The sequence below is a fragment of the Agelaius phoeniceus genome, chromosome 1 (assembly GCF_051311805.1).
Source record: "Agelaius phoeniceus isolate bAgePho1 chromosome 1, bAgePho1.hap1, whole genome shotgun sequence".
Taxonomy (NCBI): domain Eukaryota; kingdom Metazoa; phylum Chordata; class Aves; order Passeriformes; family Icteridae; genus Agelaius; species Agelaius phoeniceus.
This window is the reverse complement of record NC_135265.1, coordinates 3,855,238-3,882,753: the sequence shown is the minus strand read 5'-3', so window position 1 is coordinate 3,882,753 and position 27,516 is coordinate 3,855,238. Positions and strand designations below refer to the sequence as shown.

Sequence of the window (27,516 nt, the reverse complement as noted above, 5' to 3'; positions counted from 1 at the left end):
TCCCACTCTTTACTTTTTCCTTTTTCACTGGTGCAGTCCTGTTGTGTAAGTGTATCATAAAACAAAAAGGAAATAAAATTGGCTATGTGAAAAATCAAGAACATCTGATGCCTAGAAAGAATAAGAATTTGGGTATGTCAAGCTGCAGACATCTGGGCTTTTATTTAAACTGTTTTCAGCTCTGTCACTGAATCATCTTTTGAAAACCAAATATATTTTAAAACCCCCCTTATTGGCTGTCTAATACTATCCAGGTGTGTGCTCAATTTTTTCCTTCTTCCTGGCATATTGTCCACATGAAAAAGCCTTGAATTAATTTAAGAACAATTCAGAAGATGTTACCAGTGCATTAAAGAAAGAAGAGAAAAAAGGAGAGGCAGAGAAGCAGGCTGCTTTTAAACACCCATCCTTCAAGAGTTGTGCCTGGGGAATTACCTCCTCCTTCTGGAACAGATTTTCCTTGGTTTGAAGTCAGAGCAGACCCCGGGATTTCCAGCTGGAGGCACCCACAGCTGCAGAGCAGGCAGGGATCTGAGAGCTCAGGGGTTAACCCGAGCCCTGTGGCCCAGCCCCGCCGAGGTAAAGCCAGGCACTGGGACCTTTAGCTCCGAGAGGCTCTGGCACTGCCGGGAGGTTCATTTTGTCTGCAAAACCAAGCATGTAATTTCCCTTCTCCCTTGCTGTCCCCTCTGTCTGGCCAGTCCTGTGCCTCAGCAGCAGCAGAGTCTCCCTGGAGACAGCCAGGGCAGCTGAGCTGACCTTCAGCAGGGTGGTGAGAGATGGGCTCTCCCTGCAGGACCTGGGCTAGGAAGCCCCCAAATTGGCTTTTTTCCTTCCAGTAAGGCTGGGGAAACCCCGAGACGCCTCCATGCTTGGAAGCAGAAAAGTGAAGAAATGACATAAATTTAAAACAATAACTTTAAAAAAAAATCATCCTTGGCATCCAAATTACATGCATTTAAAGCTTCCAGCTTACCACAGTGTTATGGCAGATTTACACAGAGATTAAAAATGATCCCTCACGAGTGAGCAGCAGCTCGTGTGAGCTGTGTAAATCCAAGAGTGTCCGTGCAGCCGCCAGACTTGGCATCCAAAACATCTCCGAGTCCACGGAGCCAGCAGAAGGGACATTTCTACCTTTTGTTTTTCAAAAGAAACAGAGCTACTGAAGCCTCTGGAGTGTGGATTTAGCTGTCAGTCTTATTTACTACTTTCAGCTGTTATCTGCTGCTGCTGAAGCTGAGTGTGAATAACTTACCAGCCTGCACTGAAAACTTTGCTTTCTGTTTCAGCTCCAGACAGAAATCCCATCAAAGCTTTCATCCCGATCCACACGCTGAAAGATGACACAGGAGTGAAAGAAGTGAGGCTGAAATTCCTAAGGCTCTCCTAAGGATTTTTCCAAGAATTTCAAAAAGCCTCTTAAAAACGGCGGCAGAGATCGAACGCCGTTAAGGGAGGGGAAAAGAAAAAAAAAAAAAAGGAAGAAAAAAACTTTGGCAGGGAAACAGTGTCTTACATCAATCTAGCAGTCAGCATCTATGTAGATGTTCTTTCCTCCTTTTGTGCAACACCCCTTCCCTCCTACAGACCACCCAAAGCCCTATAAATAATCCAAGGACTGTATTTTTCCTTCAGATTTCTCTTCAGACCTCTAAGGGAAAATATCAGGCAAAGGAAGGGAGAGAGGGAGAAGGGAAAGTGAGGAGGGAGAGAGAGAGAGAGAAAGAGGAAAGATGGCTAGTGAATTCAGAAAGAAAATATTCTGGAGGGCAGTGGTGGCTGAGTTCCTGGCCATGAGCCTTTTCATTTTTATCAGCATTGGCTCTGCTCTGGGCTTCAACTTCCCCGTGGTGGCCAACAAAACATCAACGAGGTCTCAGGACAACGTGAAGGTTTCCCTGGCTTTTGGGTTATCCATTGCTACCATGGCTCAGAGCGTGGGCCACATCAGTGGGGCACACCTGAACCCAGCTGTCACCCTGGGGCTGCTGCTCAGCTGCCAGATCAGCATCTTCAAGGCGCTCATGTACATCCTCGCCCAGTGCCTGGGGGCAGTGGTGGCCACGGCCATTCTCTCAGGAGTCACCTCCTCTCTCCCAGGAAACTCCCTGGGGCTTAATGCTGTAAGTACAAACTTTGAATTCCTCCTTTATTTTGTTGTTTTATTTTTTTAGAGGAGAAATGTAGCAGCTGTAATTTACTAAAGACGTGGGGGTTCTGTTGGTGCTGGTGAGCTCGGAGAGCTTGGCTGTTTATTGTAGGAGAGAATCCAGTCCTGACTGATAACCAGGATGTCATAGGGATGGTCCTTCCTCCCCACCCTCATTTTGGAGCTTTAGGACATTCTGGTCATGATCAGTTTTGCTTATGTTCAGTTTTGTACACCCAGGTTGCTGAAAGGTGGCTTTTGATGCCAATTTAACACTGAAATCACTGGCAGTTTAGTGGTTCTGAGGGTCCCTAAGGTGACATGTTGATTAATGTGTATACACCAGTGTTATTTTGGCTTCTGGGAGTGTGATTGATTTTCAGTACTCAATTAATGGTTTGTGTGTACTGGTGATGGCTGCAGTGAAAACCCATGGGAGCAGAGAGGTGTGCAGCAAGAGAAATCCCAACCCCAAAGATGTGAGCAGTACCTGTTGCTTTAGGCAGAGTGCTCAGATCCTGCCTGGCAGAATCCCAGCTGCCCTTTCTGTGCATTTCTGGGCAAAAATTGGAAAAATCCTGAATTCTCATGTGTAAACTGGAGGAAAATGTGAGGCAGCTGCAGGTAACTGGGGTGCAGGTTCCAGCTCTCTCCCAGGCAGATGCTCGCATCACGCTGCCTAAAAACTGGCTGGCCACAACTCCTCCTCCTCAAAATGTCATTTTGCTGTTTTTGTTGCAGGATAATAGGAGAGAAAAAAGGATAAATACATTTCTAAACTTGAAATCAACCCAGTGTCAGAGCAGTGCTACAGCCACTGCAGGACACAGAGTGCTATAAATGGAAATTCCTTCTGGTCACTTACTTGACCTGATCTCTTAAGAACAAGTACTTTACATATTTTCCTTGGCCTCTTTCTTTCAAAATATTCCTGACTGCAGTTTGTAAATTGAGCTAATTTGTAATCTTCTGCCCATTTGTTGTCACAAGGGCATTTGGGACGTAAAACTGCAAATGCAACCTCTCTTCTGAAATAACTTAGGCAAAACAGCAATATGGTTTTGCATACTATAATTTGACATTACAATTAATTCAGAACATGAGTCAAGTTTTTAAAACAGAGTAAAGTCTGATATTAAGGTGATTCCTGGGCAGCTCAGTATCATCCACCCTCATGAGTTGGCTGCTCACCTCCCTCTCTCCTGGTGCCTGCAGCTATTCCATCCTGCCAGCGCTTTGGAAATTCTGATGGGTTAACTCAAAACATTTTGAGGAAGAGGAGCAAATAATTTTATTGACTCCAGAAGGTTCTGGCTGCGAGTGTGATACTTGATCTTTTCCTCTGAAACCACTGACAGAGGGAACAGCTCAACCACATGGGACAGGGTGTCTGCCCAAGTGGTTTCCTCGAGAGGTCCAGCTGCCATTAAACACGGGAGGTCTGGTTTTGGTAGCACTTAAGCTTGGCTTTTCCCTTTTGCTTCCATAAAATCCTGATGACTGGTTCCTTCCTCTTACCAAAGCTCTAAACCTGGCCATTTGTGAAGGGGGGTGAAGCTATTCTTGCCCCTTAGTCAGTAACTCCTCAAGTTACGAAGGCAAAACCAGGCAGGGTGAAGTGTCCATCATATAAATTTTACAAATTGATCAGCAATTTCTGTGCAATGAAATAACAGAGTAAGGTTTCTAAAAGCTCTGGTCTCACTGTTTGCCATTGGAAAATAGTCAGATATTTGTTTCTTTTTTCTTTCACATCCACTTACAAATGTTCTGGCTGGAGGAGCAGTGGGGAGACCCCCCTGGGGATAGTGAGGGCAGCAGCTGTTCTTCTGCCTTGAGAGAGAGGAAAGGAAAGAAAAGGAAAGGAAAGCAAATCCATTCATTTCCCAGTGACAAGCCTGGAGTGCCTGGGGAGGGGAGGGCTGTGGGCCTGAGCCCAAGGCAGGGGGGAGCAGCAGCAGAGGGGCTGTGCTCAAGCAGGGCTGATCTCAATGGGGCACAGCACTGAGGTGCCTCCTCCAGCAAAGATCTGGCAAGGAGGAACCCCAGAGTTGCTTTTATTATGGTTTTTAACCTGAGGATAAGAAGGGGAGGCTCAGAGATGGCGTCCCTGCCAGCTGCTCTCTCTTCTGGCCCTTCTTGTGGATAACGAGGTGTGGATTCCCTGCTCAGAAAAGGAATAGAAAGAGAGTGCTGCTTGTTTGGGAAGAGGGTCTGGATGTTTGTGGCTTTGTCCTCTGTTCTGACCCTGCTGTGCTCTTGGAGAGGTGTTTTCTACAGGAAAAATGTGGTGGGGGCAGTGTGTAATGGAGTGAGTGGCCATCCAGTGTTCCCAGTGGATACTGGGTGGGGTTGTGTGCCTGAACTTGGATTTCTCCTGCCTGGCTGCAGGTCCTGCGCTGAGGGACCAAGCTGAGAACCCATTTCCACTGGCTGCTCTCTAATCCACAGGAATGAGGGACAAAGAGAGGCACCTCAACCTTTAGACCTGTTGAGTTGCTTCCAGAGACACCCAGCTACTCTTTGCCACGCTGAGGCTCCAGGCTTGGAAGCCTCTGCTAAGAATCCAAAATCAAGTGGGATAAATCTGTGTCTTTCTCATTGCACAAAAGGAAAAAAAATGTAAACACAATCAAATGAAGCACAAACCTCAGCCATGGACAGTACAAGGCTGAGGAGAAAGAAAGGAGGATGAAAATGCAGGATGTGCCTTTAACAGGTTCAGTATTAAGGTCTGGTTTACACTAAGACAAGCAAACCAGTCACACATTAGGATTTTGATCCAAACTGTGCTTAAGTCAACAGACATATTTTTAGTTACTTTGGCTGGTCCCAAGTAAGACATTTTGGACAGCACTCAGAGATGTATTTAGATTACTGAATCCTTTTAAGACACTTAACTTCCAATATATTTTAGTAGTGGCTTGTGCTCCAAAGTAAAAACTTTGAGAATTGGAGAAGCTGGAAAAGGAGTATGCAGTGTGTTTGCTCTTCTAAAAATTTAAATATTTTACCTTACATCATCTTGTATCTTTTTTTTTTTTTTTTGAAAGTTGGATTACTACACGTTACAAATTTCCATTAGGTAAAGCTGTAAGAATAGAGAATACCAGATCCAAAATGCACTCATCTGCCAGCAGAGCTGGCTATTGTCTGGTGAGGACAGATCTGGAGTTTAGATAATGGAACAAACTACTCAGCACAGGCAGTTAATGACCAACAGAGAGCTCAAGCAGGAAAGAGAGGAGAGAAGAGACTTCTGTGCTGTAAAGTAACACAATATTTGCTGTTGAACAATGTTTATCTGGAGAACTTTCAGCAAACTTTTGAAAACATGGTCAGAAAATTTCTGAACTCGGGTTATTTTATATTTTTATATCTATTTTTCTATCCAACTATCTGTATATATATATATATATATATATATAGATATATATATATAGATACATATGTATATATATGAAAAATAGTCTGAGCTAAATATATAGGTATAGATAAATAATTAGAATTTTGTGACAAATGCAGACATCACTTCACAATTTTCACAATTTCGTAGTTTTCTGTATTTTGGCACAGTGATGAGAGTGCCAGGAAATATGTCCCCACACTCTCAGGGCTATAATTTGGAAACTATTTGAAAACTCTTCCTTTGAGTTTATGATGAAAGATATTATTTTAAAAGTTATAAGTGGATCAAAAATTGTAGGCAAGAAAAACAGACCTGAAGGTAACGTTGCTCGGGTAGATAAAGGGACAAGAAAAACAACCAAGAATAACAAATAGGAGGCCTTGGGTTTAGAAAACACCCAGTGGACTGATAAATGTTATTTGTGTAACTAAGGAGCTCTCTGGAAAAGCCAGAGGAGATCTGTGGTCAGTGGATTCAGAGGTCATTTTAAGACAGGTGAATATTCATATGGATGCTATTCCTGGAGCATGGAGAGTTCCTTGTTGCTGGAACACCCTTTGAATTTCTGCTGTGACTGGCTGTGTCTCTGCTGCTCCCTGGGGCTGCCCAGGTCAGGATCAGCCATGGCAGGGTTGGTGCACACCAGGGTGCCACGTCCTTTGTGGATAAACACCCCGTGTCCAGCTCTGGATTGCTCAAGGGCAGGGAAAAAGGAGGCCTTTGCTGTCTTTGACTCCTCGTACCAGGCCAGTATCTGCTGCTGTGACCTTCCAGCCTCACCAAAGGCACACCACAGGGCCACAGAATCATGGAATAGTTTGGCTTGGAAGAGACCTTAAAGATCCAACCCTCTGCCATGGCAGGGACACCTTCCACTGTCCCAGGCTGCTCCAAGCCCTGTCCAACCTGGCCTTGAGCACTTCCACGGATGGGAATGAATCCTCTTTCCACAACTACTCCCACTTAGCTGGACTGTGATCCAGCAGCATCAGAACAAATTGGAACCTCAATGCTGGAGTTTTTTAGGTTTTCTTTCCTTTACTGCCTACATGCTCCATGTAGTTTATTCTGCTGCTTGGGGAAGATGAACAATCTTTTGTCTCCAGGAGAGTGGAGCATAGGATGTGCTAAGATATGTGGATCCTTGTCATCTGCAGATGACCTTTAGAGCATCCAGGCTGGTGAATTTTCTCCTAACAAATTTCCAATTTGCATTTCCAGTGCAAACATAATGTTGCACCAGCACTGGGAATTCCCTTTTGTGTAGTTGAGACCTGCCACACCTTTCACTGGTGTTTGTGGGATAAATACTGAAGTATTTACCCTGATGTTCCCCATTGGATGCTTCCCATCCTTTGGAAACTTCTCTCAGAGGGGATTCCCCATGGGGAATCCCACACTCCCCACATTTGGTCCACACCAGTGGCCTTCTCACCATGGGGAGCAGGGCTTGCCTGGTTGCCCTGGGTGACTCAGTGTTTGCCTTGTGATTTCCCTGGCTCCTCGTGCCCGCGCCCTACGAGCCCGTTCTCCAACCTCCAATTAAACAAAGCCAGCTCCAGTTGGAAGAACATCCAAAATAAACTGAGAGCTTGACAGTGTGAGGGGACAATTGAGTAAGTGATGCTGCTTTTCCTCTGAGTCACTGTGGAAAATTGCAGCTCCAGAGGTGCTGCTGGATGGACGAGACACGCAGCTGAGATCCTGACCTTTAGTGCTTATTGAAAAATCCTTGGATAACTTATTTGTTTTTTTCAATGCAGATAATATTTTGTACCATTCTCAAGTTTAGGACAGTGAGGAGTTTCATTCTCCCTGTCTTTGCCTTGCCTATTTTTGATCCAGGTTAGGCTTCTACTGCCAGCCTTTCCTCTGCATGCTCCAGGACTCAAACATTCACAAGGGACAAAAAGCTGCTCCATTTCTAAAATGAGCAAAATGGTTCCGGTACATGACATTGATCTGGGATTTTTATTTCTTAACAAAGACTGTCACAACAATAGCTCATTGTTCACTGTCAGTTTTTGCAGCAGAGGGCTTTTAAGGCTTGCCAGCATTGTACTGAGAGGCCCCAGGCAGGGCAGGTGGGACACAGGAAAGGCACCTGCTCAAAACTGGCCACGCTCTCGGCCTCTTTTTAATGAGTTCACACAGTGACAGCAGAAACATCTGGGCTGAGATGTAAACCTGATGGTTATCACCCATCCCCCAGAGAATTTGGGGTTATGGCTCTAATCCTTATCTCAGATCTCAGAGCTTTTTATCTGATTTCCATTTCCATGAAGATTTGCTTAGCGCCTCTCCAATAACAGAGCCGTATCCCGGGATTTTGGCAGGGAGCATGGAGGGATGCAGCAGCACAGCCTCTTCTGGGACAAGGAGAGGCCCTTGGTGCTCATCCTCCTGCAGCCCTGTCCTTTTGAGCTAAAACAGAGGAGATCAAAATGGGTTTTGTGCCAGGGGATCCAAGGATGAGCATTTGGAAAATGCTCTGCAGGCCTCAAAGGTTCTCTTCATTTATTTCTGCTTAGAAATGGTAGAAATTCCTGAAAAGGATGCACAGGGGTGTTTAAAACAATTAGTTGCCATAGATCTAAAAACATCATTAATTTGGTAGGTTAGTTAATATTAATCTTAACAAATATTAATACAAATACAAATGGAGTGGGATTTTCAGAAAATAATTTTTTCTGTGTTAGATCAACTGTCAAGCTAAGTAGGATTTAAGTAAAAATTCATTTTGGCATTAGCCTTCCTGAGTGGTCAATAAACCATTAAAATTGGTTTCCTTTCCATAGAGTTCTCTGATCACACCAAATATATTTGAGTATTCTGTGTATATTTGTGAGTTTGCACACCCCCAAACACACTCACACACCAGAGACAGATGGACAGAAAGATTCGTGAGATGAGATGAATCCAAATTTCAATGTTTAATCTAAATTAATTGGAAAGTTAAAAAAAAAAATCTAATAATAGGTGTGGGTTCTGAACCAAGATCTGACATGGCAAGGACCACAGCCCAAGAACAAATGGAAATGTCCACAGCAAGAGAATGAATATTATGGATTAAATCTGGTTAAATTGGTGCTCTGGTAAGGAAAAAAAATCTAGGTTTTTGTAGCAGGGCTTGTGGGTTTTAGCAGTTAATGTAAACCTTCAGGGAGCTGAGAAAAACATTTCTTTAATCAGAGAATCCTAAAAAAATCACTATCTGTATAGATATTTTTAAAGGAAGCATTTTTAAAGCAAGGATACCAAACCACATCACAAGTACTAAAGGAAGAAAAGATAGCCCCTGAAAAATTTCCTGTTTGTGTCCAGAGGAAATTGCCTGTTTTCTTTAGGGCAGTAGTACATTTTTGCTTGTTTGTCCATTCTCCAGCTTAATGGGGAGAATTCAGTAACAGAGGGGTCTTTACCTGGTACCACCATTGTCTCCTGGAGGTTTTTCTGGCCTGGCTGGGAACATTCTGAGCCCTGAGTATTTATTAATGTGTAATTGATGGGAAAATGCTGATCTTCCTGGCATCCAGAGCTGGGGCTGGTGCTTGACTGCTGCACATTCATTGAACTGAGGAGATCTGAGGCTGAGGCACAACATCAACCTGTTAAATCAAATATACAGAGCCTGACAGGCATCCTGGAGGAAACCATAAACAGCAGGAGGGCGAAAATGTGGCCTGAGAGCTTTGCAAGGCACAACTGGACTAGAAAGGAGTAAAGAAATCCTCTGTGTGCTTCCCTGGACGAGTCCTGTGCATCCCCTCTCTAGGAACCACTGGGAGGTGTCACAGAAAACTCAACTTTTCCAGGCTAATTCTGTGCCAGGTGGAGTCAAGGAAGGCTTTCAGAGCAGAAGGGTGGCACGTTTCATTACACATTTACACATTTACACATTTACACATTTACACATTTACACATTTGCACACACAACTCCTCCTGAGGGCACTGATGGCTGTGCTTGGAATGGGTAAGGTCAGGTTTGGCCCCTTTTCCTTCCTTTGTTAGGACTTCTTGCTTGATGAGCAAGGTTGGAGAAATGGAGGAGTTGGAATTGTTCCCCCAATTCCTGAAATGCGTTGCACAGGCTCAGAGCTGGTTTTTAACCCCATGGAAATGCCAAGTGTTCAATGCTTATTTATGGCTCATGAATTTTGAGAACTTCACAGATTTGCTGGAGTTTGTCTAAAAATATAAAATGAATATTACTTTAGTGGAATTGCCAACAACCATACAGTGAGGTTTGTGCAAATCCAGGTGTTCTTCCAATAAGAACATAAAAAGGATGATTCTATTTGGCTCAAAATTCAGATATGCCCAAAATTCCCCACTGAAATACTATCTCCTTCTGGGCTGGTAATAGAGGAGATAATAAACAGCTCTGTCGTATAAATGAGTGCTTCAACTATTACAGAAAATTAACTATTTGCTTGGGTTTGCTGGGAAAAGAAAAAAAAAACCAACAAAACCTCACAAATCCTCATCCTCTGAATAGAAGTTGTTTATTTCTCAGCAGCAACATTTAACAAAAAAAAACCCCAAAACTTTCTCCCAAGCAACTTTCCCAGAGGCACATCAAAAAAGTAAAAGTGTAAATAAAAAAAATTGTCTGTGTCTGACCAGCTGTGCTAAAAACAAGTCCAGTAGAGGAACTTTCACTGCCTGTCTTGGTCTGACATGCAAATTTTATGTGCTCTGGTTTAATACAATAATCATTCTCCCCTCTTTCTCTCCATGGCACTAAAACACAAAGCCCTGGATAATTTCTCCTCGGCCTGCAGAGGGTGGGAGGAGGGAGCTGAGCCTCGTTCCTGGAGGGTGTCTGCTGCCTAAGGAATGGAAAATATGATCTCTGCTTTGGGAATTGAATGAGTCCCCTTTAGGGCTCTCAAGGCTGTATTTATAGGAAGGATAATCTAGCAGAGGACAATGTATTTTGTCCCCAGGCTCTGCTGAATGCTTCCATTGTTGATGTAGGATACAATCCAAAGCTAATTTATAAGCAGCTTCTGAGTCCTCTTGTCATATAATTTTGAGTGAAACTCTTGAGATCTTTGCCTGTCTCTCCTTACTAAAGAAATGAGACTTTTGTACTTCCTGAATCCCTAATACTCAATTAATGGGTATAGAAACATCCATTTCAGAGTGATACTGTTAAATAGCAAGGGTAGAAGTGAATAACTGTAGTGAAGCAGCCAGGGATGAATCTCTGAATCAATTCTGACTATCACTCATGGTTTATAGCTGTGGAGGTGTGGGATAGACTTCCAGGAGAATAAAGGTATGTTATCAATATGGAAATCATCAAGTTCTTTTCATGACAGAGTTGGAGCTGAAAGAGTGAGAAAAGTCAAACAAAATGATAGGCAAGACAGTGGGATGTGGTTTGGAGGGAAGTAGAGATATGAATTTCTCACATCTGTAGAGCATCCCATTAAAGAACTTTGCCAGCCAAACACTTAAATGATAGCTAGTTGGCATAAAAAAGAATGATTAATATTTCAAAAAAGTGGGGGATGAATAGAGAATGAACCATCTAAACTATTGTGAAGAGTTTTCCTTATTCAGTAAAAGAAGGAAAGTCAAAGAAGGGAAATTTTAAGCTAGAAGAAAAAAATGCTGTAAGACGGCAAGAATTTACTTGAATAAAATGCTAATTTTAAGAAAAATGTCTGCCAAGGCAGACAAAAGGTAACAATTTAGGTAAGATGGTGAGGATATGCAAGGAAGAGAAGTCTCAGCCATTAAAAATGCTGTGAAATGCTGTGGCTTAAATTTTCTCCCTCAAAACCACACCAGCAGGCAGGACTTGCTCTGGTGTTTCATAAGAATGGGGAAAGCTGACATCCCCCTGCTAAAAAATAGACTTTTGCAATACCAGAGGCCTCTCTTTTTTTCTTTTTTTTTCTTTTTTTTTTTTTTTTTCTGGTACAATGAGAAACTAATCCCTGTTATATGAAAGGAAGCTGGGCCCTGGAAGCTCCAATCCAGGGCTGAGGGTTTGTTGGATGAGATGGAGCTCAGCCCATCCCACGTGGTGGAACCACCTTGCATAACAAAGTGTCTTATCCATGTAACGGGAAACAGGTTTGAACTTGATATACTTTCACTGGTAATAAGAAAAATATGAAGCCACTAGAGAAGTACACAGTGGGGTTTACCTTGGGCCAGTTTAATTTCCTGTCCCCGTTTCTTCTTCCAAAGGCGGACAACTCATGAATATCCTGTCCTAGAAAAAAAAAAAAAAAAAGAAATTTAAAAAAAAATTCAAAAGGAAAGAAAACATATCATTAATTTGCCCAAATGATTGCTGTGGGAGGCAGTCAGCTAAACATGGCAGTTAAGGGCACTTCTGGGAAAACAAATTCTGTAGTTCCCATCTCCTGTGTGATGTTATGGAGAGCTGGAAGTGATGTGGCCGCTGCCCATAATCTAAGACATAAATCAGGTGTTCTTCTCAACTAATTGCTCTCATGTTCATGTCTAGAATATGTTTTTTGGGGTTTAACATTCTTCATTTGAATGTCTCTTGAGCCACTTTGCCTTCAATGCTTCCTTAGTTTCCACTCAGGTACATCTCAGGAGTTTTCTGAATAAGATGTGTTTTCTGTACATTTACTGAATTTCAGTAGATTTTTATTACATGACCTTTTTCAGATTCACAGTGAACTGAGGGGAAAAACTATTAATCATGGGATTGTTAAGGGTGGAAATGGTGGAATTCAGCTCATGGGAGGATGCACCTCCCTTGGGGTGTCTCCATGTTCTGCTTCTTGTCTGGGAGCTGTGAGGTCGAGGAGGAATTGCTGCAAGCTGCTGCAGCCAAGATTGATTCAGCTGATCATAAAAATGTGTCCACAGACAACTCTCCCATCTTGCCAGTGATTCAGCTCATTTCTTATGTGTGTTTCTGGTGCTTCTTCTGTCAAAACACTGACAGTAGAAATGAAGTTTAGTGGAATTATTCATGTGAACAAAAAAGGAAAAGAAGCCTATGTAGACTCTCTTGGAGATGAATATGGGCTTGTGTGTTTCATTTAACCCCTTAGAGCATGTTTGGTTCCTTGAAGCTCTGAATCCACTCCTCAAGTGTCCCAGATCTGAAGCCTGAAAAGCTCAGGGAATTGCTGTGCTCTTCTCTGCCCTCTGACAATTTTTCTGTTACCTTAATGAGGATTATTGGACTGCAAAGAGAAGATGTCAAAGATTTCTCAGCAGATGCATCAAGGTACCAGTACAGGGAAAAAGGCAGTGTGGGTACAGATTGCAGTGTGGGTACAGATCACTGGAAAGGGTCCTCTTCACCCCAACACTGCACTAGAAGTGGTTGTGTCTCATTTCAAAGCATTTTTTTGTCTATTTAGGAAGCAGAGATATTGGACACCTTGTATTTTGGATATTCTCAGCAACAGAATGGCAGATGTTAAGAACAGCTGTTGATTTTTAGTCAGGTCTCTAAAGTGTGGTACTGCTTCCTACTAAATTCAGATTAAGCTTTAGACAACACTGAAGCTTCTTCTACAAAATCTTCCACAAAAGTTCAAACGTTCCTTAAAAACCTGAATAACATCAAGAAAACACAAGCAAAGGATGACAAACTTGTGTTGGTTGTGCCTCCCTGGTTCTGTCAAGAACTTCAAAGAGCAGATTCAAAAGGTGCAAAATGTTATCTGGGTAAGACTTGCAAATCCACTGTGAATGGAGATGATATAAATATAAATATAAATATAAATATAAATATAAATATAAATATAAATATAAATATAAATATAAATATAAATATAAATATAAATATAAATAATAGGTACATGTACATTTTAACTTGACAGAAGGGAATGTACCTTCCCATTCCCTTTCTAAACCTTTTCTGGGGTGTGCTTGGGATGGTGAACCCCGGTGCTGTTCCATGTGTACCATGGATGGTCCAGGCTGCTGCTGCAGTGAAAATTTACCTCTGATAAGAAGGCAAATAAATATTCTGTTATCCTACACTTACACACTGCAGATCCACAGGCCCCAGCAAAGCAGGACATCCAAGGATTGCCAGGGTTTGTCCCATTTTGGAGCATGGCCCAGAGTCCTTGCTCTCACAGGAGAATATTAATGTTTCTGGCAGGCTGTGTAAAATTACATGGCTGGAGGAAAGCAAAAGGTTTCCTATGATATTTCCAGGTTTTCTTTGATCCCACTCAGCCCATCAATAGGTGTTGATTAGCAGGGAGAATGACCTCAAGTCACGTCAGCTGTAGGATGTATTTTTCCTGGAGGGAAAGGAAGAATATGATTTCCTCCTCTCAAAGATAAGGATTATCACAGGTTTTTAAAGAATAATTTTGCTCTTATTGTCTTTTACAGAAGCCCTTCAAGTGAAGGGAAAGCCCAATGGCTGGCCAGTGTTTAATATTTTAAAATGTCAAGGCTTTGTCAGATGCCAACATTGATGCGTCACACATCAGCTCTGGGTTCTCTGGGGTTGCATTATGATAGAAAAGAATTTGGTTTCTTATCTGCTTTTGGGCATGTGCACATCAGTCACTTATTTGCTACCTGGCTTTTAAGTGTGGCCATTTGGCCTTCCAAATGTGAGATAAGATTTTCCAGAGGGTACATAGTCCACATGCTTAAATTGGTTTTGATACAAGGAAACACACTGGAAACATAATTTGTTGAGAGACAAAAATCCCACAGTTTCTACAGTGAAAAAAAAGTGTTTATTTTTAAAACTTACAAAAGCAATAGAATTTTAATTCAGAGATATCAAGCATGAATTTCTAGATCCTGCAATTTTCAGTGCATCTTGTATGGATGCATTTATGTCAGACTCACACTTCTCACATGTAAGTGCTAATAATGAAAGGTTTCATTAATGGAGTTCAGTTTCTACTCTGTGGATGCTGAAGGAACCAAAATACCCATCCCTTCAACCAGAATTCCCTTCTATTTGTGAATAAACTACTTCCAACTCAGGATATCACTCCTGCAGGTTAAAGAACAAGCTATAAGAATACATTATTAGTGTTTCAGAATAGCAGGCTTTAAAAAATCAGATTTATGCTGAGAAAAGTCTCAAATGACTTTTTCTCATTGCTTAGGAATTTGATATTCAACTTTGTTACAGAGAAGAAACAAGAAATGTGAACAGCACCTGTGGAAAGTGAAATAGTTCAGTTAACCATCTTTAACTTTTAAGGTTTTTCAAATATTAGCTTTGGGGAAATTAGGGCATAAACCACAAAATCAGATTAACAGCAGGATTTCCCGTGGTTTCATTGTTCTGGACAGGTCACAATAGCATGTAATTATGGTTTTTTGCCACGAATGACCCAGCAGTTTTTAATGCAGGGGCTCTGACAGATGTGATAACCCACTGATAGCACAAATTAATACAAGTTTTGCAGAGTTTGCTTCCTACTCTGAGTCACATTCTCAGTTCTCTGACCTGTGGCCAAGCTCATGTTTCATCCCCTCCATTCAAGTGAGTTATTTCTGCTTAACATCAAGTTATTCAGCTCAGTAACACACTTGCCTTGCCTTAATGGAGACACCACTGAGTACAGCAATTGAAAGCAGAACTCAAAACTTGTTATAACATCAAATGGTTTACCTCCATGGTTTCTTGTTAGGCAGAAGTTCTTAGCAGTAGTCCTGAAATATGGCAGCATTTCTGCTCTGTAATGTCCATTTCTGTGAATCACCATGGTTTCAATATGCTCTACAGCACTTACAAGAAACTCTGCTGATTTCATGACTAATAATTCCATTGGAATATTTATCCCTGACAGTTTCAGTTTTTCTAGATAATCCACTTCAGCAGGAAATTGAAGCACTCCCGTCAGCCCCTTGGGATTCCTTAACTGGGGATTTTTTTTTAAATGTATCCCAAGGAAGTTAAATGAGCTTCAGTTTGAGTCTAAGGAACCAAAAAGCAGTTCAGCTGTGAGTTAGGTGTTTAAGCTCTTTGTAGTCAAATGAGATCTATTAAAAAAAAAAAAGGACTGAGCTTTCAAATGATCCCCTTCACATCATGAGGTGAATGGATCTCATCTCCACTGACTACACCATTATCTGTGCAAATTAGAGATACATTGACTAAATGTTAATATCTAGAGGTGTTTTACATACTTTTGGTCTTCTGTCACATCTACCAGTCCCCCATGAACTCCATGGAAATCTCAGGGTATTTCCTGTGGCATGTTAATTTACAGTCTAGGTGGAACATTAATATCTTTAAATATTAATGTGGAAGTCCCTGAAGCAACGAGTGACTGTCCTAAGGCACCAGAGTTCACTTCTGAACAGTAAACTCTGCTGAAGGTGTCTCTCTGGCTGATTTGTTTCTCACCCATAGATCATTTCCACTCTCACTGTGCCCAGTGGCTGAGTGTTCACTTTGGCTGGAAGAAGCAACCACTCAAAAAAAACCAAACAACTGCTTATGCCTAGGCTTCAGTACAGCAGGGAGTGTTCCAAAACTAACTTCTCTTCAATTTTTTCTATTTTTTCCTATGTTTTACCCCTGTTGAGCAAAAAAGAACCCCAGGAGGGAAATGGATGTGCAGGTTCATATTGAAGAACTAGATACCACAGAACTTTGTTACACTGCTTGAGGTCATGCAGGAATATGAAATAACATTTTCCTTCTTGCCTCCATGCAGCTTTCAGAGGGAATCAATGCAGGCCAAGGGCTGGGAATTGAAATCATTGCCACCTTCCAGCTGGTGCTGTGCGTCCTGGCCACCACAGACCGGAGAAGGAACGACGTCTCGGGATCGGCGCCTTTGGCCATTGGTCTCTCCGTTGCCTTGGGCCATCTTCTTGCTGTAAGTTTCAGCCCTCAGAGGTTATATCTGCCCTCTCCCACCTCGGGGTGGGCCAGTGAGATGATGGGGAAGCTTCATCTGTGCCTCACCTGTGGTTCTCTTTCCACCTCCTAGATTGATTACACCGGCTGTGGGATTAACCCAGCCAGATCTTTCGGCTCAGCGCTCATCGCCAACAACTTTGAAAATCACTGGGTAAGTTGAGTAAATTTGTTTAACTCACGAGAGGCTCTGCAAACACATAACCTGCAAGATCAGAAACATTTCAACACCTATCATTAGGACCAAGTCAAAGAGTTGGCATTTCCATTTCACCTAACAAAGAAACATCAAGTTATTCAGCTCCTGATTTCTCCTTTAAATCCTGACCACCCTCAGGCAAACAAAAAGTCCTCAGGCTCATTCAGTCTCTGTACTTAAAGTAATACAGTAGATTTTCTTTGGTTTATTCCCCTTTATGCTTATTTATTTCAAACATTTTAATTGGTTAAGCCTTATTACACAGAATCCTGTACTGTGTATTTATTGTTTAAATTAAATTTGTAAAGTGCTACTGCTTAATTTAGAAAGATTCTTAAGCAGGTTTATAAACTTAAACGGATCATCCAATATTTAAGAGCTAATAAAATGTTCAGCATCTTAAAGCTGAGTGTCTGCTTATGTGTTTTCAAGGATAAGTGCTCTGGAAACACTATAAATTTTTAGATTATTCCTTGTGTTTAAATGTGGTTAAAATGAGGTTCTTCACAAAAATTTACTTATTTCACTAAAGCTCAATAAAGAAGGCTGATATAAAGTTGTAAATGAACATGTGTTCTTGAATATATAAAATGGGGCTTGTTCCAACTCTCCTACTCATGATTTTGGCAGCCAGTTACATAGGCACAGGTGGAAATTTAGTGGTAGTACAATGGGGTTGTGAAAATTTTGGATATAGATTCCATTTTCATCTAAAGAGTAAAACATAAAAGGAGGACCCTGGGGAAATTTTGGCAGTGTCTACCACTTAAGCATTATTATTAGGACACAAAAGGGAAGTAACTAAGTGAGGAGCTGATATTTTCAGAATTTCATAGGAAAATTATTATCCTTTGTAGATACAGAAGAAGATAGATGTAATAATTTGTGTTAAACTACTGATATTGCTGAATAAAAGAGTTTCCAGACTCAGTAGTGCTTTGGCCTTGCAAAGACTTCAATATCTTCTGTTTTTTCCAACAAAATCAACTTGTCTACTAAAATCCTTTTATTACCTCTTCTTCTAAATTTTAATTTTCTTAAGTGGTTAGGCCAGTTCAATCACAGCAATATCACCAGCTAAGCAGCATCTAGGGGTAAATTAAGCCCCTAATTAAGCCCTCATTAAGTATTTCAAATTCACCTATCACTGGAATTTAATAGAAGAATGGAAACTACTGCCCTGTTGTTTTAGAAATTAAGCTCCCCTGCCAACTCTATCTGGAATAGCAGAGATGTTTCAGCAGTAGGCAACTGATTTTAAATATCACGATTTGACAGCATGGTCACAGTTATTCACCTCTCATGGTGACAAATTCCTGGTGTTATGTCATGTGGTTAAACAAACATTCAGGTGGACAGGCTGCAAATTTCCCTGTGAAAATCCTCAGAGGAGCTTCAAATGCAGAAATACCCGATGCAATGGCTTGGATTTCTATTCCAGATTTTCTGGGTTGGCCCAATCATTGGAGGAGCCAGTGCTGCCCTGATTTATGACTTCATCCTGGCGCCCAGAACCAGCGACCTCACCGACCGCATGAAGGTGTGGACCAGTGGCCAAGTGGAAGAGTATGACCTGGAAGGGGATGATATGAACTCCCGGGTTGAAATGAAACCAAAATAAAGAAGGGCATGGAGAGAGGGGAAAAAAAAAGCAAAAAAAAAGCAAAAAAAAAAAAAAAAAAAGCAGCACATTGGTTTCTGAAGATTTTATCAGTGTTATAGACTCTTTGTAAACCAGCAAGCAGTACTTTGTTTTTTTATTTCAATATGGTTTTCCTTTTTTTATTATTTTTTTTCTGCCCCCAATCTTAATAGCATTTTTTATATCTGGGGTTTTTCAATTACAGAGTCTTTAGGTTGAGAAGTCATGATATAAACAAAATGGGGTGAAGTTTATTTAGGTCACCTTTGCACGACCTAAATAAATAGAGCTGAAGTTTAACCCTTCCCTTGGTACCACCCAATTTGAGGTGTATTTAGCAGGGGGGGGGTCTCCTACCACATCACTCAGTAATGATAAATAATTCCAATGACCAATTTGTTTCCTGAAAGAACAGATATTGATAGAGAATCATCTGTACCAATAACAGAGGCCTTACACTTGAAAAAACAGTATTTATACAAAAATGCAAGGCTGGCATCTAATGCCAGCAATGAATGGGAAAAAAAACCCAGTCTCAAATCAGTGCTCAAAAGCATCTTTTGGAAGGAAAGGTTACTAAAGATTAGTTGCTATGTAAAATTACCCATAATTTCCTAAATGATTGATCATCTTTGAGAAAAAAAGGGCCAGAAAAGTAAGGCAGGGTAAGAATTTCCAGAGTCACAGGATCTTTCAGACTTTCTAGTGTTTCATTCTCCCTAAACTTACATCCAGCTGCTTGTAAGGGAAGAATATATGTGACCAAAAAAGAAAAAAAAAAAAAAGATATTTTAACTCCTGGGAAGTAATAACTAGAATTCAAATTGGAGAGTAGCAACAATGGCAACAAGAGCGACATGGTGCCAGTGTGCAAACAGGATCTGATGGTTGCTGTGACTACTCTGCTTTTGTTCACCTTGTGAAATTTATCATGTGATTTAAAGCAAAACAAAGAGAAAAGAAGTCCCCTTTCTCTGTGACCCTTTCCTAATAGCCAGCGCTGTGACATTCAGGGACCACAAACAGATGAACACATGGTTTATTTTCTAATGAGGGACAAATACATACCTGTAAGTCCATTTGGGGGGTGGTTGCTTTGTTTTTTATATATATATATATATATATATAAATGTTTATATATATGTTTTATACAGAAAGCCTAGTGTACTGTTTTGTAAGAAAATAAGAGCATAAAGTGGAAAGAATTGCAGCAGTGCTTAGCAAAATAAACGACACTGGAAATGAGAAAGAAAATTAACAGTCTAAATGACGTGGAAGATTATTTTCTGTTTAAATTTGTGTGTGTGTGTGCTACTTATGATTTCCTGAGTAACCCAAATCATTAGCTGGTCTTACCTACTAACAATAGAATATAGTTCAAGCAGACCCGTGCTGATATACTGGTTCTGCTCTAAAAAAATTTCCATAAGAAATGAGGCCCAGAGGAACTGACAGAAAATCAGCACATTCCAGCATTCAGCAGAATCCCCCAGAGGTAATGGGATGGATTCTCCTCCCTGAGAGACAGTATGGGATTGGGAGGTGAGGTAGGATTGGCAGAGGAATCTGTATGGGTTGGATCATTTCATCGACTTGAGCAGATGGACAATGAAAAAAGAATAAAAATGAAAATTACCAGCAAAATAAACCAGAATATATTTTATCTTTCTTGTCTACATTTGGTGTGCTATCCCATGTATTGCCTATGTACATAGAGCATGATTGGATTTTGGGGTGGTTTAAAAATAAACAAAATCAGTTGTGCTAACATGTGAGCTGTTCATGATTCTTCATTTTTAATATGTCATGTAATGCAATTAAATTTTCTGCACCATTTTTCAGGTGCCCACCTGTAAGCCTGCCAATTTCTGCTTTTCCGCTCTTCACTTGATGCCTCTCTTTAGGGAAGATGTTCTTTGTTTTTATGGCAGGCAAAGCAGATCCTCAACTGGAAGTGAACTCTTCCAAATTGTACTTGGAAATGAAGCAGAGAACCAGGATCTTGTACCCACTTCCTAGAATATCTTTCCAATTTTATCTGCTGTTGTCCCAGTACCTCCATTGACTCCAAATTAACCCTTTTTTACCTTACAGAATCTCTGGGCCAGAGAGAGAGCCAGAACAGTTGCAGGACTCACCTGCAGTAAATAGTTTGTTTTGACAAGTTTCAGGTAACTTAAGAGTTAATGGTGCAGAAAATGTGAAATTTGCAATTTGTTCCTTAGCCTACACCTTGCAGAGAACTTGGCTTTTTTTTTTTTATGCTTTAATGTCCAAAACTGTGAAGACAAAACCCACTCTCTTTCCATTTGGGTTGTGATAGGACTGCATCATATTAGCTGCTCTAGATTAAGATCATTAAAATAATAAATAAAATAGATTAAAGAGGTACAATAATTGTTTCCCTAGTGAAGAAACAAACAAACAAAAAAAATCAAAGTAAATGAAGTGTGATTTGTTTGTGTATTTTGTAGAATAGCAGAATCATTGAAAGTTTTGTGTGGGAAGGGACTTTAAAAATCATTCTATTCCAATCCACTACTGTGGATTCCACTAGACCCTTTATTCACAGGGATAATGTTTAAACAATTTACAGTAAAGCTCTTAAGAAAAAAATGTATTCAAGGTGAATTCCAGGCTTAAACCCCTCCATTCTTCTTAAAGAAGGAGAAGCTAAATGTGTATTTTAAAGTGCTTTTGTAGCACTTAGACCCTGAACTGAGAGCAGGGATTCAGGGCATGGCTGCTAATTGTGCTTCCACTCCTGGCACAAATAGTTTTGCTTTGTGCTAGACAAGCACCCTTCAAACTTATCATTGGCTCATTAAAATAGTTGAAACATACCCAGCAAAGGAATTAAAGGCATGAAGCAGAAATATCGAAACTGCTAACAAGTGTCAAGTGGGAAAAGGTGATTGCCCAGAAACTCAACAAAATGTCCCTGACAAAGCAAGCCTGGGACACTGTTCAACCAGCTCCTGAGGTGTCTGCACTGAGAGCTCCTGATCCATGGACTGATGGGGGCTGCCTGTGCCCTGGTGATTCCCTGGGCACAAACCTCTGTATTTATCACACATTCGAACAGGGAAAGGCCATAGAATCCAAGTGGTGCCTCAGGTTTAGCTTTTATATTTTTCAGATTCTGTGCTGCTTTAGTGTGTAGTTCTGTAGTTCTTCATATCATATCAGGGGATGCTGAGCTCTGTGCACAGAGCAGGGAGACAAAACAATTCCTGCTCCAGCTGGGCACCAAGGACAAATGATCCAAATCTCAGCCCAAGAGCACAAACACCGTGGGCTGGAGAGAGAAAAACAAGCAGGGTGGGACTGCAGGGGCTAAAGCTGGAATGGGACAATGAACTGCAAGATGCAAATGGAGCAGAACTGATCCCAGGGAGAGACCCCGGGAGCGCTGGTGCATTTTGGGGCCATTTTGGTTCATCTTGGGTGCAGCCCTGGCTGGGCTCTTGTGCTGCCCAAGGTGCATCCATGGAGGCCTTTTAATAAATCCCTGCTTCATTCTTCATCCCAGCCTTCTCAAGGCATCAGTTTCTGGTGACTGCAGCAGGACAGAAGGCATCTGGAAAAACCCCCTGGACCAGAGTCAGAGGGATGCTTTGGATTGGAAGGGAGCTGAAATGTCATCCAGTTCCAAACCCTAGGAACACCTAGGGACACCTTCCACTATCCCAGGTTGCTCCAATACCCATCCAGATTGGCCTTGGACACTTCCAGGGGCAGCCACAGCTTCTCAGGGCCACCTGTGCCAGGGCCTCCCCACCCTCTGAGTGAAGATGATAAAGGTTGGATGCTTCCCTGGATTATCCAGGAACCCCCTACCATGGCCTCAGGTATCCCACAGCATCCCAAACACCCACACTCTCTGGAAAGAAAAGAGCACAAGGAAACATTCCCACATACAGGAATATGTTGTCAGTGCCTATATGGGGCACCCCAAACATCCCAAATTTTTCCTGGGCAAAGCTGAGCAAAACAAAGATGTTCCAATTTGCTTTTTCTGAGGGCAGGGTGCCATCCCAGGAGTGTTCAGGTGTTCCCACTCTGTGGTTTGCCCAGGTGACAAAGCATCCTCTGTTTATTCCAAGGCAAGACAATTTACAAAAAGCCTGAGGAAGGTGCTTTGGATTCATCCCTGAGAAACCCCTGTTCCTCCACTGACTCTATAGACAGATTTGGGCCCTAACTTTTACCCACCTATCTTTAGAACTAAATGCATATTCTGCCTCCCCATTGTAACTGCTGTAATTTTAATTTTAGATTTCATCTTGCTCCACTCTACGTAGACTTTTAACACGTGCAAGGAAAGAAAGGCAATTGAAACCTAACATAATGACAGCCAGCACTCCAGGAAACTTCCATTGTCCTTCCATATCCACCAGCTGCACCAGTCACAATTCACAGCTTAATGTTTTTAAAAATTAGAGTAACACAATAATACAAATATAGAGTTTCTCATCGTATTTCAATGTTTTTGCTGCTTTTACCCAGCTGAAGTTTGGACACGCCAAGTATTACACAATAAATTATATTAGGAATATGGATGTTATGATTCAGTTAGAGCCTGGGCTTGTGTAAACATCTGTGTTCAACATTTGTGTCAAGAAAGGTTCTGGGTTTCATTCAAGGTTGATGTCCTTGAAAGTACCAAATTTTTTGTATATAAGTTGTCTGATATTACATAAATTAGCCCAGAATTCTTTCTGGGGGCAAATGCATCATTTTATAGACTTTCCAAAGCTGAACCATGAAATAGAAACTCTTCTTAAATAGATTAATTGCTAGTTAGACATTAGACATTAGCCATCTATGAGATCACTTCGCTTTAGGTTCTCAAAATTAATTTGCCAGGCAGGGCTGTGAAAATCTTCCTGAGAAGGCTCAGTCCCTGTTGACTTCAAGGCTCCCCTTTGCCATTGGAAAGTAAAACTTTCCAGGGACCTGTACTCCTGACCACTCCCAAGTAGCCATGGATGCCTGCCCATGGCCATTCCTGTTCCTCTACAGGCTTGCTGCCTGTAGTTCTGTGATAAATTACTGTATAGTCCAGGATTTGGTAAGGGCAGAGCACAGAATAAACACAGGAACACAGAATGGATGGAGGGAAGTGACACAGGGCACACAGGGTGACTGGTTTGTGGATTTTAATAGCCCTCAGAAGGATTCATTCTCCTTTCACCTTGGCTGAACTCTGTGCCCTACTGCCCCAGAGCTACACCTGTTTGAACAAGAGGTTTTCACCTTGTTCAATCATTTTGTTATCAGGTTTATAGGTTTGGATTAAAAAAAACCCCACAAACTCAATACACTCCCCTGCTCATGATTTCCTGAACTTCCTGATCTGTCATGCCCTAAAGTTTGCCATGAACTGCCCTCATTGTGCCTTTTCCTCTGTTTTTTTCTATTCTTGTCTTAGAGCAGGAATTAAGAAGCTGGTGGAAAATGATCAATGTAGTGCTAATATTGGCCCAATTTTTGTAGCATTTCTAGACAATTTTTACCTCTTTCTCACCTTTTCCTTTACGCTTTATTTTAAGGTCATGAGAAGGACCATTATCAATTAGAGCTGATCCCTGCATTTAATCTCTTCTCCCTTCAGCTTGTGCTCAATTCCCTGCATTGAAGGGTGTATCCTTGCTCCTAGACAAAACCCTGGAGGGACCATACAATAATTCATTTTTCCTTTGCCATTGAAAGCAAACAGAACAATGTTTCCTGGAAGCATGGGAGCCAAACAGAAACTCTTGACTAAAAGTGGCTGTTAAGTGCAATTGCTGGAAACAGTCATAGTTTTTCTTTTTTTTTTTCCCTCCCTGAGAAGTAAATGGAGCACTTGCAGGTATCCATCTGTCCAAAAGACAGATGTGACTGTAAAAACACCAAGCTGCAACACACACTTGATTTCCTTTGGGGATCTCCAACTTTTTCTTGTTTCGCCATTTCACATTATTGCTTAATCAAGAAGAACCTGGCATGAAATAAAGGGGAGAGAGAGAAATGATGGGCCTGCCTGATGCTATATCCTATCAGTGCTGTGTGGGAAGAGTGTTACTGTGTTCTCTGTCTTGGAGCCAGATCTGATTTACTCAAAATTATTTAACATTGTTCAAGGAGTGGAAGAGGAACTAAATTATATTCCTATCTGGCTTAACAGTGGTTTGTGTTGTCATGGCAATGTGAAATGGTTTTTTTTGATACTAGGGAGAGGCAGTTCATGCTTTCATGTGGGCTGTAAGAGACCTGACCTCAGCTCTGTCAAGACTTGAGCCAGGCAAGGGAGTGAATCTCAGACACCTATTCCAACCTGTGAAAAAAAGACCTGTGATGTGCCAATTTTACACATATTCCTTGCTAATCCATGTAATTTGATTTCTGTTAATCTTCAAAGTGTGCCTCAATGAGCCTTTCTTTGTAAACATTATCAATAAAGGATACCTGATCAGATAGACTGTGATTTATTTGCCACAGGTGGGTATTTTGTGGACTTTTTTTTCCATTTGTGTCATTTCTGAGGCTGCCAGATTTACATCATTTTTAATTAACCTTTGCCTAGAGAATGCACAGAAAATGCTTTATGACTCTAGGTTCACATTTCCATTTCCATGGCTTGTAGGGAAAAGACTGGAAGGAATGGGAGAGTTGTACTTCACTACCAAAAAAAAAAAAAAAAAAAGAAAACACCTCAAGAATACTCAATACTCAAGAATTTTCAAAATTTGCCAAAAGAACCTTGGATGAAGCCACCTTGGAACAGGAGGGTGTGTGCTGGTTTTGCTAGACCCACCAGAGGGGTAGATTTTAGTTGTTTTACTAGAAGTCATATCATACTACTTGCTCTTGGCTCTAACAGACAAGAACTTGATAATTTTATTTACTAATATGAACATATCCTGAAGTAATGTATCTTGGTGACATTTTAGGAGGGTGTCATTCTCAGTTGTCACCTCTCTCTGCCCAGTGTGTGCACAGAAATGAGCTTTTCCAAAACTGAACTCCAACAAGGTTGTCCTCCTGTTATGAGCAGTCTGGGAGTGGCTGCTTTTGGAGAACTTGGAGAAATGACTGATTTCTGTCTCCTGCTCAAGTTTTGGTGGGAATGAAGCAGTGAATCTGCTCAGAATTTGAACTTTTGGCTTTGAGGGGCCCTAAACCAACCTAGTCCCTGTGTGAACGCTTGGGTGATTTGGGCACTTGAGATTCACATGTTTGAGTTGTGTTGCTGTCCTCACTCAAGTCCTTTGGCTTGTCACATGAGGACTCCTCACATGGATTGCAAGCACTTCATGCTTCTATTGCATCTGACCTTTTGTCAAAGCATCCAGAGTGGTTAATTATTGTGCTGTGGTTTCCAGTGCATGAACAATAGCCTCTTTCTTTCCCTAAAGGATTGTTTGTCCAATTAACTGCCTTTGTCTGATATTGTTAAAAAGCCTTGACTTTGACTCCTTGATACATAATAGCTCTTTCCTGAACCCATTCAAACTTTGAATTCATTGTTAAATTTTAATAATGGCCTCAGAAAAACCGTAGGGTTTCACCACTATGCATTTATTCCAAATATAAACCAGCATAAATGATCTAAATTGTGCCCAGTCTTATGAACTTTGCTTAGTAAAGTCACTTGGATGATTTGCATGAATAAAGAAAATGGAATAGAAATGGAAGAGCTGCAAAGTCTGCAGATTTAATTAATTGGCAATGTATGGGATTTAGTGGTAGCTGAGGTATGGAAACCAGTGGGATCCCACACTGTGCCAGGCTGGATCCTCAGACCAGCATCTGACTTCCTTGTGACTCAATAAAAAGTGGGTGTAGCTGTATAAAACTGTCCATGGAGTCTTACATATGGAAAAAACACAGATGTGGCCCAGAGTTATGTAAAATTACTGATGAGTCTGTGTGGAACACACATCTCCAACTCTTGTTAGCCCAGTGAAGATATAAAACAATTCTTCTGTATTGGAAATGCAGGTGGCAGCTGATATTAAGTTCATAGACATGATTTGGAGAGCAGTTTTTATTGTTTCTTTAAAGGTTTTGGATTTTTTTTTTAATTATAGCTTTTTTTATTTGGGAGGGAAACATTATCTCTTCATACAGCATTCTGTCAATGTTTTGAAGCAGATTATTATTTTTAATAATGTTAGGACACTGCATAATTCTGTTATTCCAGGGAAGATGTATTTTGACTTGCAAGCCAAGACTTATAAATTTAGAGGTTGGCAAGGCAGGACTTCACTTGTGAGCTGATTTTCTAAAGGCCCAATAAAGTCACTGCAAGTCTACTGAATTCACTTAGTGAAACATGAAAATTCTTCAAATGATAAAATTAGGATTAACTGGAAAACTGAAAACTTCCCTGACAATATTGATGGGATCCTGATAGACTCTAATAGAAACCTATCTCCCTTGTATATGCCTGTACAGATTTATATAATCAGGACACCAAGACAGGATCTGTAGTTATGAAGAGAATATTTTTTAAAACAGCAAAAAATCCAACAAAAATAAAAGTATTTGCAATATTTGACATGGATCTTTACACTCCAGTTTTTACCTTATAGCTAAGTTTGACAACTAAAAGGCAAATATATAAATTATCAAAAAAAAAATGTATTTCCTTGACAGAATGACAAGCACTGGAGAAGACTTTAAATGTAGTCTTGTCTGGTGAGAAAGAAGGATTTTATATTCAACTGTGTCAACTGCCTCTCAATCACATCTAGATATAGACAGGAATTATTTGCCAGTCCCGAAATAGAAATCCAGCAGAACACTAAAATTTTAGTACACAGTTGTCTGATTAATCCGTGCCTCAGGCTGGTGGAGGCAGTTTGGCTGCTCTGCAGAGATTTTCAGGATCTCAGTCTTCCATGAGACCTGGGACAGAACTGGGGGCATTCCCTGGGGATACCTGGGGCCAAAATCTGCTCTAATGGAGATGGAAGTAGGAAGGACAGGCTATGGGGTCCCAGGCTGTAGGAGAAACCTTGAATTTGGATATAGAAAACAATGTTTCTAACAGGAGGGTAAGTGAAATGTCTTTGTATAAAACTTTCTCTGTCCATGTCTGTGGCCTCCAGCAGCCACCTAAAGCCAAGAAATCTCTGGCAGTGACATAAAAGTTCCATTTTCCCATATCCAAATCCAGCTGGTAGTTCACTCAGCAGTTCCACCTTCTGCCTGATGGTTACATGTGGAGGCCTGAAGCCTCCCAACCCCTCTGGAGCTG

The 27,516-nt window shown here is 41.2% G+C and overlaps 1 protein-coding gene across 1 annotated transcript; it reads left to right on the top strand.

Annotated features, from left to right (window-relative positions):
* Window positions 1-1,576: 1,576 nt before the first annotated feature.
* On the top strand, window positions 1,577-20,036 carry AQP1 (aquaporin 1 (Colton blood group)). Its single transcript, XM_054631145.2, has 4 exons — window positions 1,577-2,126; window positions 16,220-16,384; window positions 16,499-16,579; window positions 18,066-20,036. Exons 1-4 carry the CDS (start codon window positions 1,737-1,739, stop codon window positions 18,243-18,245), a joined length of 816 nt encoding a protein of 271 aa, XP_054487120.1. The 5' UTR covers window positions 1,577-1,736; the 3' UTR covers window positions 18,246-20,036.
* Window positions 20,037-27,516: the final 7,480 nt, after the last annotated feature.